This window comes from Austrofundulus limnaeus, unplaced genomic scaffold, assembly GCF_001266775.1.
Source record: "Austrofundulus limnaeus strain Quisiro unplaced genomic scaffold, Austrofundulus_limnaeus-1.0 Scaffold30, whole genome shotgun sequence".
NCBI lineage: Eukaryota > Metazoa > Chordata > Actinopteri > Cyprinodontiformes > Rivulidae > Austrofundulus > Austrofundulus limnaeus.
Window position 1 is genome coordinate 1,285,154 of NW_013952432.1, and position 10,705 is coordinate 1,295,858.

Consider the following 10,705-nt stretch of genomic DNA (forward strand, 5'->3'; position numbering starts at 1 on the left):
GTTCTGAAGGCAAAAGGGGGTCCAACCCGTTACTAGCGTGGTGTACCTAATAAAGTGGCCGGTGAGTGTAGATCCCTGTGTAGACTGTAAATGAGTTGGATTTATATAAGATACACCTGTGCACAAACCCAGGTCAAGATAATTATTAAAAACATATGTATAAAATCCCATAAAATATAAAAAAGTGGACATAAAAACATTTTTATCTGGACCTGGATTAAGTTCAATATTTCCAATGACTAATAGAAGTCTTAAATGTTGTTTCCGACTGGTTAAAACAGAGTCTGTTATATCCGTGCCTTTAGCACTAATATCTTTTGTCCACTGATGAAAAACAGTAACATACTGTAGGCCAAAATTACTACCCGATCAGGTGAGGTTCTGAAGCCAGTCAGTAGCTTGCTGTTCTTTTCTTCGCTGAATGGCGCACACTTCAAGGCTTGAATAACATGGTTCCCACCATGTCGGACATGAGCACGCTCACCAAAACCAGTAGCTCCAGTTTGATCCTCAACCGAAAAAACAGGGCACGGCTGATATTGATCCAAATAGGCAACAGGGAAGCTGGTACGCCTCACTTGTTAGATTAGTCYCTCCGTCCCGGCTCCCACCGCCACGCGTCCAGGCCGGCAAGTCCCCCCCAGGCGCTCCGTCCAYACACGAGGGACAATCCGAGGGCCGAGGGACTCCATCCACATCCGCCACTCCACCGAGACACGCCGCAACAGCAGCAAGCCGGAGAAACCAGCCCAACCGACAAGGTAGATGATATTTACCAAAGTTAGGATAACTTATGGTCGATGCTTGTATAAACGCCATAGGATGCTTGTGTGCTGTTGTTTTTCGAAAATGATGTCCGTCATTTGCGTCTTTGATCATATCATACAATGAACATATCACCTACAACAGAGGCCTGATTACACTTTATCAATATACTTATTTTAAATTAAAATTTTTTGTTTATTTGTTTGTTTTGTCCCAGGTTAATTAAAGGTTCCCCATTAGTCTCCACCGTAGCAGAAACTATTCTTCCTGGGGTCCACATTAACAAAACATTACAAAAACAATTCAATCGTTACAACATAAAATCTCAACTGAAAAAGCAATAAACACATCAAATCATTTTTTTATGTGTGACTAATTACCTTTTTGGGTTGAATTTCTGACTCTGTTTCTGATCGACTGTCAGCTCCATCACTTTCACTGCCGGGGCTGTCCTTACCTATACACACACACCAAATACGAGAAAAGTTACCGTAAATGTTACATTTTTTACATGCACAAAATTCTTTGAGGGGATTGAAATGTATTTATTTATTTATTTGTTTGTTTGTTTGTTTGTTTGTTTGTTTTTCTGCTCTCGGAGGAGTAAGATACTTTTTCCCTCTCTCCTGCCCTCCCTTATCTTTCCCTGCTTTGCTGCTCAGAGCCTCCTCTACATTTTTCATCCAAAACTGAAAATTATGGATTTATTTTTATGGATTTGGTTTGCTGGTCTCTTAATAAAATTTTGGAACATTTTTTTTCCATGGGAGGACATGTTAAAGATGGGGTCTCTGTTCTGCTCTGTTCAACTAGCTGGATATATATTTGGATTCTGATCACTGGATTCTACAGATTGGCTTGGTCGTCTCCTGGTGTTCTGCAAAACAACGTCAGTGGCTATTCAGACCATTTCCTGGCTGCCTGAACAATATGAAGGATTGCCGTGCTTTCAGCACTCAGACTTTAGCCTTGGGCGAGCTGGACTCAGTTTGCAAGCGGTTCTGCTGAGGGTCGTGGGCCGACTGTGGTTCCTGGACTTTGTTGACGAGATGGAATTGATCTTGGAGAAGATGATAGCTCGGCTTGGCAGGTTTGTCCACACTATTTGTCTGATTGGATTCGCCACAATGGATGTACCAGCGGACATTAAAGCAGATGGAAAATTATTATTGTCTGCCTGACCGAAAACATTTTCTCTGTTCCCAAACAGCTGGTCTTGAAGGCGGTGGATCTAGTTTCTCTGGAGTGTTTACGGCGACTTGTGGCTCCTCCCCCACCTCTCCCCACTCCCACTCCATCTAATCTGATCCCCTGAAGGTCAAACTGGAGCTGCACAGAATGAACAATTCAACACCTGTATTCTGAACTAATGGCTGAACTATGGGTTTTTCTTTTGAGAGGCTGGGTTCTTTGGACTCATTCCCTCTAAACTCACTCACTCCTCTGGCTAATGAATGTGCTCTTGCTTTGTAGAGGTTTTTTCATAAACACCATAGTGTACCATATTTCGTTYATATAATCTGATGTTTTTTTTCCCTCATCTATCCTTCTGTGGTATTTTCGTTTTTCTTTTTAAAAGTAGTGCGACCCCTGCTGGTTGCCGCAAGACCTGATCACCTGTTCCTCCATGTTTTTGTCATGTGTGTCTTCTTGAATGGGTGTTCTTAAATGCAATTTCATTGTGCTCCATACACTGACAATAAAGGCATAATCAAATCAAATCAAATCAAATCAAATCAAATCAAATCAAATATATGTGGACTAAATAATGTATTGTTTCTATGGGCACAAAAATAATTAATCTTATCATGACAAGTGTTTATATGCACCAGGCTTATATTCAGAATAGAAGTACTGACGTGCAGAGTTGTAAACTTTCACCTCCCCAAAAAAACAGAAGTTTTACTTCCGTGATGAAAATAAACAAACATTCTGTCTTCTGAGCATCCATAATGGACCCGCGTCAGGTTTTACTAACGGTGAATTTACTGCGCTCCTTGTTCCCACACTTTTGACCATCAAGGCATTTGAAAAACCACAAACTTATTAAAGTTCTAATAGAAATGTTGCATCTCTAAGCTAACTGAACAATTTTGCTTCCCCCAAATATTAGTATCTAGCTAGGTGGAAATATATCAGGTTGACACAGTTTTCACACTGTTCAGATCGGCTTAAACCACCCTTGTCATTTGGTTTACAAATTCATTCCAATCGAGCTGAACCAGATGAGAATATTCCGACTGCAACGTTTATTTCAATTAATGTTTTCATGTAAACGTAGAGTTTGTATGGTTTTTTTTTCTTTCTAGGTCTTACTTGTGCGGTTGTTGCGTAGCTCTTCCTGCGATGTGTCCAAAGAGGGCGTATCCGACTCTGTTTGGACCTCTTTGGTAAAATTGGAGGGAAACATCCCGATCTTCCCATTAAGAAATCCCTCCCACCATCCCTCCTCTACCTGATCAAATGCAGACATACAATGTAAGTGAAGTAAACAAAAATACTTTCACTGATAAACACACACAATCACAAAAAAATGGTGCATACAAACACAACTGGCACTCTCAGGTGCCAAAAAGGCTTAAAAAGGCAGGAATCAATTAAAAAAACAAAGTCTCACCTCTGTAATAATCTCAATGACATCTCCTACTTTTAACTCCAGCTCATCTTCATGCTGYGGCACGTAGCTGAACGCAGCTTTACATCGCCGCTTGCGGATTTGTTCTCCTGCATTGTGAACACATAAACACACACAGGAACAGTGTTTATGTGTAAACCCGTTGATCCTATATAAGCTGCCATAATAAGCTCATACAGTCCAGCCAGTCCAGTAAGAGAGCAGATGTTTACTGACTTACTAAAAGTCCCCCATGCTTAAAGCTTGGCGTGCTGACCTCCGACCCCTCTGTGTCAGACAGTTTAAACATGACTGACCCCGAAACACTTCCTCCTCCTGGCCTTACAGTCGTTTGTCATCCACTCATTACGCTTGACTCACATCATTCAGACACAAGCCTGCAGTTTCCATTTCTGTCCACAAAGTGTCACTCTTTAATTAGAGTGGATCATAATGTGCAGCAATGTACAGTYTATGTAGGAGTGTTGCAATATTTACAGTTTTGGATCAGAAAACACATAAAACTATGTTAAGATTTATATTTAATCCTTTAGTTTATCATTTTTATTCATTAAATAATTTATTCACTGAGTAAAATGACATCGATGAGGCAGGGCATTCGAATTAAAACATTCTTTTGCATCTACTTGTATGTTTTTTATAACTTTTTTTTCTAATTTCTCCATTTACCTTAGTTATTACTTTTGTTATTTATTTATGTATTTGTTAGTTTAGCTGTTTGTTTGTTCATTCCTGTAAGTATGGCTTCATAGCAATTTCGAAGRGCAATTCCTGTCATGTGACTATTGGTATCACTTAGCTGGTAGTTTATAGTCATTTATATAATATCGTCATTATAATCGTCACTATATCAAAAATAATATAGTCATTATAGCTTTATCACAATACTGTATTTTATTACTTTGTTTGGATGACGATACAGTTTTTTTGATACAACAAAGTCTGTTTCAATTCAGTTTAATTCACAAGTATTCAATCGACATGATGTAATTTCATAATGGATCAATGTTTTCATTTTGCCTTGTTATTATTGAATCATTGATTCAGTGTTTTTCAACCCTGGTCCTCAAGGCACACTGCCCTGCGTGTTTTAGAGGTTTTCCTGCTTTAACACACCTGATTCAGATGATTGCAGTTCAACAAACATCTGAACATGCAGGGCAGTGTGCTTTGAGGACTAGGGTTGAAAAACACTGCATTAATCATTTCATCAACATATTGATGTGGGTCGATGTATTGTCACACTCCTGTGTAGTGTGGTTTATTTCAGTCTCTTCACACGTGTATGACATTTTTAATTCTGGAGAGTTATTGAATTGATTTTACACCACTTAATCAGCTAATTATTAGTAGTACACCATGATCTCTTCTGACCAGACTAAAACCCTGCYTAGTCAGTACTTGTGTAGTGTCTGTCAGTCGCAGAATGGTAACACTTGACCCAAATCCTTCATTGCACTAATAGGATTTAAAGTGTGAGCCTGAGGACTCCAGGTTGTCTCTTGATAACAGATTTTAGTATACGAGACAGTGAGTGAAGGAGCTTAGTACCTTTCTTGCTGGTTCGAACAATGGTGTCTGACACAGGGCTGGCCCTGCCGTTGGAAAGTTCAGACTTGACCATGCCCGCCTGCCCTCCAGCCCTCTTCCCGTCTTTCTTTATCTCCTGAAGTGAGAGAGAGAGAGACAGAAGGAAAACTGTAAACAAGTCTGGAAGTGGAGGTGAAGAAGGGTTGTGGGAGGGACAGAAAACTGTGGATTCAAGTGAGAATGTGGGGATAAAAAGAAACGAAGTGATAATGAAACCAGATGGGATTTTTTTTTTACGGGGATAACAACGTGCTAAAGCTGCAAAAAATAGACATTTAGACAAAATATACCTTTTGTTTTTTCAATCTAAATGGACATCACTAACCTTGATAACTTTAACTACTAAGCTCACAGCTGCAAGTTGTTGTTTTTTTTCTGCCCGTGTGACTTTCATTCACGTAACAAATCACAAGACGGCATGTGAAACAGATCAAGAAACCCAGAGAACGACAAACGCACAATTTAGCTGTGACCGAGAACTCGACAAACAGACAGAAGACGAACACACCTCCATCCACAGAGTTCCAGGAAATATAGACAGGATGGCTCACATCTTCCCACCACATTCATCATGACACTGTTTCATAAGCCGTGGCCTGTGGCAAACGCAGCTCAGTGAAGCAGACGGGCCCGGGTACACTGACTCACGCCTCATACACACTTGGGCTGTGAATCGCCTGGTTAAGGCCTTAATGAGCCTCTAAGATCTAAAAATATTAACCCAAAATGCTTCTTCTACCACAGCCGAGGTTTATTTGAGGCTAAGAGACATTTCTGGACCTGGGTAACAAGACAACATTGAGGTCACTAGAATTATTTTTAATGAAGTAGCTTCTCCTTTGACAATCTGCAAGCCACATGTTCAGTAGTCTGCTGAGAAGAGATTCAGACTTCCTATGGTTAAAAAGCCAATTATAACCTGACATATGGTTTATGTGCTCCTCTTCCAACAGGAAGTGGCAAATTAGGATGTAAAGGACTGAACAGAAACTGTCTCCTACAAAGCATTGACTTTTTTTTTCCTTTTTCTGATTGAAAATCACCAACATTACATTTTTCATGTTTCCATCCACAGTGTTTACCTGTAATTATTTTCAAGACAGTTTGTGTCTTCTACAAAAATAGAAGCCTAAGTTGACTGCTCCCATTTAAAAAAAAGGACTAACAGAGCTCATATTGATCAGCTCTAAAAGCCTGAGCAGACATTACAAACCCCTATGTTAAAATAAAAAATAAATTAAAAAAACTGAGAAAGCATTTTATTGAATAAAAGCTTAAATAGGGGGGTTCCAGGCACATAAATTCTATACCACAAGTAAACTTTGAGTAACTGTAACATTTAAACAAGGAAATTAGTGCTTGGTTCAATATTTATGTTTGTGTATGGATCTACTTTTCTGTGTGCATCAGTACAATCTTGTCACAGGTGTAGTGATACGAATTGGTGAAGTGTAAATGCTCTTGCCATTTCAAAGTAAACAGYTTGTTGCAATGAAGATCTCTCTCCTGTCCTCATTAACAGATGTAGTTGTACAAACACAACAAAGTGGTGATGAGAATGTGATTTGCATCCAAGAGAAATGATGTAAATCAAGAACAGAGAGCAAGAACAGAGGACTGAGGAATATTGGTGCCAATGAGGCCTTTGCTAACAGCTAARGCTAAGGGCTAACACTGAAGTTCAAGAGAAAACATGTCCTTTGTTGGTAAATTGGAGGCGTATGACTGCACAACTGAAGAATGGGAAGCATATGTTGAAAGAGTGGAACTGTATTTTACTGCCAATGATGTGGAAGAGGAAAATAATGTTGTCACACTCCTCAGCCTAATGGGAGCTGAAACATATCACCTCCTCAGAAATTTGTTAGCTCCTGAAAAGCCTGCCTCACAGACGTTCCAAAACATTGTGGACACTTTAAAGAACCGCCTGAACCCTGAGCCAATTGTAATTGCAGAGAGATTTCACTTTCACAATAGATGAAAGCATTTCTGATTATATTGCAGAARTACGTAAARCATCAATGTTTTGTGAATTTGGAGCTGGACTTTCTGATGCACAGACTGGTGTGTGGTATGCATTGTTAACGCACACAAAAGAGATTATTATCAGAGAAACAMCTTGCACTGGAGAAAGCACTATATTTTGCTGTTTCAATGGAGATGGCTGCTAAAGAGGCCGTGGAGATACAGAAAAAGAGTGTAGTCAGTAACCAAAAATGTCAATAAACAAGGACATAAAAAAACATCAAAGGTGCTACAGATGTGGAAAAAMGTCACATGATGCAAATGATTGTTGGTTTAATAACAAAAACTGCAGAAAGTGTAACAAACATGTGCCGCCAAAAACCAAGGGACAAGCATGGAAATAAATAAAAACTAAAATATGACAGGAGGCCAAAGTACAGAGATAACACAATGTTAATGCGTGTGAAAGTGGATCATCATCATCATCATCATCATCATCATCATCATCATCATCATCAGAGTCTGACATTAATGAACTGGCCTGCTTGGAGCTACACAGTGTGACTGAAAAGGAGAACAAAGAAATTATGTGGGTTGCTCCAGATGTTTCTGGAGTTAAAATGAACATGGAACTGGACACAGGTTCACCTCTGTCTGCCATCTACAAAAGCAGACTATAAAAGACTGTTCTCCCATCTTCAGTTGTTAAAGACATCTGTGCAGTTTTTGACCTACACTGGAGAAAAAGTTCACCCAGAATGGAAACTCAAAGTGACTGTGACATACAAAGGAGCAACACAGCAGTTAATGCTGTGTATGTGCTAAAAGAAAGTGGCCCTCTACTGTTTGGATGGGAATGGCTGAGGAAGATCAAGCAAGTTTGGCAAACCATTAAAACTCTACAAAAGACAACAGCAGCCCTCATAATGCTACAATAAGACTGTCACAGCTACTCAACACCCTTGAGAAAGTGTTAGCAAAAGGAATTGACACACTTAAAGGAATAAAGGCCAAAACTGAGCTGGAAAATGAAACATCTCCAAAGTTTCWTAAAGCTTGTCCAGTACCATATGCTCTACATCCAAAGGTGGATTCTGGTATACTGTCAAAAGTTAAATGGAGTGAGTGGGCTACACCCATTGTTCCAGTAAGTAAAAAAGGAAATGCTGACAGCATTCGTATATGTAGCGACTTTGAAGTGAGTGTCAAACCAGTGCTGCATACTGCGCTGTATCCACTGCCCTGTATAGAAGACATTTTTGCAAAGAAATGCAAAGAAAAGTAAATGTGAGTTTTTCAAAAGTAAAATCTCATACTGTGGACATGTAATCGATAAACATGGTTTGCATAAATCACAGGAAGAGTTTGAAGCTATTTTGCAAGCACCAAGACCAGAGAATGTACCACAGCTTATGGGTCGTATCTGGMCCTTGTGAACTATTATTACTAGTTTCTCCCAAACTTGGCTATGACTGTATCCACTTAATGCACTGCTGAAAACTGGATCAAAATGGAAATAGACTGAAGAATGTGACAGAGTGTTAAAAGAAACAAAGAGACTGATAAACTGATGAACTGTTCATTCACCAGAACCAATGCTACCACTCAGGCTGGCCTGTTATGCTAGCCCTTATAGCATTGGTTGTGTTTTGTCACACATCATAAAGGATGGAACTGAGCACCCWATTGCATTTGCTTTTAGGTCACAGACTAAGGCAGAAGAAAAATATGCACAGGTTGACAGAGAAACACTTAGCCTTGTGTGGGGCATCAAAAGTTTTCATCACCACTTCTATGGCCAAAATTTTACTCTAATTACATATCATCAACCACTTGTGTCTATCTTCAATCCTCGAAAGGAGATTCCAGTGATGTCAGCAACCCGCTTACAGCATTGGGCACTTTTCTTAGGAGCCCTTTATGACATTGASTTTAAAAGGGCCAAACAACACAGCAATGCTAATGTTTTGTCATGTTTGCCACTGTTAATTACACGGACAGACAACTCTCCAGATTCATCTGAGGCATTRCATACAACAGTGGTCGATCAGCTTCCAATGCCAAACGCTGAAACAGAGACAAACCAGCAATGACTAGGGATGGGTARCTTTGGCATTTGAATCGATTCGGTACCTGGGAATCGGTACCGGTACTTAACGGTACGAATTTTCGGTACTTTGTGTGTGTGTTTTTTTAATAAAAAACTTTTATTTTTTTAACATATTTCTCAATATATAAAATTAACAAATATCATCATTCATGAATTGTATGTTTCTGATTGCTGTTGATGCTTATACTAAGTGGCCAGAGGTCATCARAATGAAATCAACTACATCTTGAAAAAGATGTGAGTGCTCTCAGAACAATGTTTGCCAGAAACTGCCTGCCAGCAACAATGAACCACAATTCACATCAGATAAGTTCAAAATGTTCATGAAAAAAAAATGAATCAAACATTTTATATCAGCACCCTATCACCCAGCAAAAAATGGCTTGGCTGAAAGATTTGTCCAGACATTCAAAAAGTCCATCAAAGATACGGAGAAAAATGCCATCTCCCTCCAGCACAAGGTAGAGATYCTGCAACTACTACAGCACAGGTACAGAGGCGTTACCCAGAAAGGCATAGAATGCCTTTCTGAACAATATAATTAAAATGTTTATGTTTCACATAGGTACTGTTTTTATTGCAATGTAAAAAAATAAGTTATGTAATATTTTTGAAAACATAAGGTAATATTTTGTTTTGCATTTCTTTATAAATGTTTAAAGGTGGAGAAAGTGTTGTGTATGGATCTACTTTTCTATGTGTAAAAATACAATGTTGTTACAGGCATAGTGATATGAATTGGTGATGTGTAAATGCTCTTGCTGTTTCAAAGTAAACAGGTTGATACAATGAAGATCTCTCGCCCATCCTCATTAAGTGATGTAGTTGTACAAACAATTTCTTCATTGTAATGGTTGTAAATGAATCTTATACTGTATGAAAGCCTGCTTTCCCCACTAAAAGGTGCCACATTTATTGATGAAATACATTTAGGAGTTGAGCAGCAGAGTTGAGTGAGTGGGTTYCACTCATAAAAACTTGCCAAAACTTTTCTGTCAATTATGCGAAAGAGCTTATGCTGCTATRGACTCTTGGTTTGAGCGTTGTTTTTTTGTATCCCAGGTGCTGACAATCAGGTTCCTGATTTGCACCTAATTGTCAGTACCTGTCAGTTGTTTCTAAAATTTCACTAAGCAGTCTCTGATGATGCTTAAAAACTGGCTCTGCATCACATTCCAGTAAATAGGCTAATGAAGCTAATGTTGCTGCTGCACAACCAGACACTGATTCTGCAGACACAGAGCAGGACTACCAGCTGTATGTTCTGCAGCCACTGCAAAGATGGAGACTCCCGTTCATTCAGAAATTTAAGAACACACATCTTGGCTTTTCTATCCTTGTGGGGACTTTACATTGACTTCAAATCATTTTCCAGTCATTTCTATAAACTAACCCTTACCCTAAACCTAACCACCCCAGTACATAACTAACCCCAAACTTAGCCTAAACCAATTCACATCTTGATCCTAAACCTAACCCCACCCTACCCAAAATCAGCATCCGTACCAGTTCCCATAAGGAACATTGGGTCCCCACAAAGCTATGTTTGTCTGGAAAATAGTCCCCATGACGTAGCAAATATGCATCTACACACACACACACACACACACACACACACACACCCCCACACCCACACACAC

At 39.3% G+C, this 10,705-nt stretch overlaps 1 protein-coding gene across 1 annotated transcript in view; it reads right to left on the bottom strand.

Moving 5' to 3' along the window:
• Positions 1-10,705, bottom strand: part of sh3kbp1 (SH3-domain kinase binding protein 1) — a gene marked incomplete at its 5' end in the record, with an annotated part of 38,120 nt that overhangs the window by 18,794 nt on the left and 8,621 nt on the right. Inside the window, 4 exon segments of the mRNA XM_014005345.1 lie at positions 1,146-1,222; positions 3,082-3,220; positions 3,383-3,489; positions 4,952-5,066. Of these exon segments, the coding sequence (XP_013860799.1) occupies positions 1,146-1,222; positions 3,082-3,220; positions 3,383-3,489; positions 4,952-5,066 (438 nt within the window).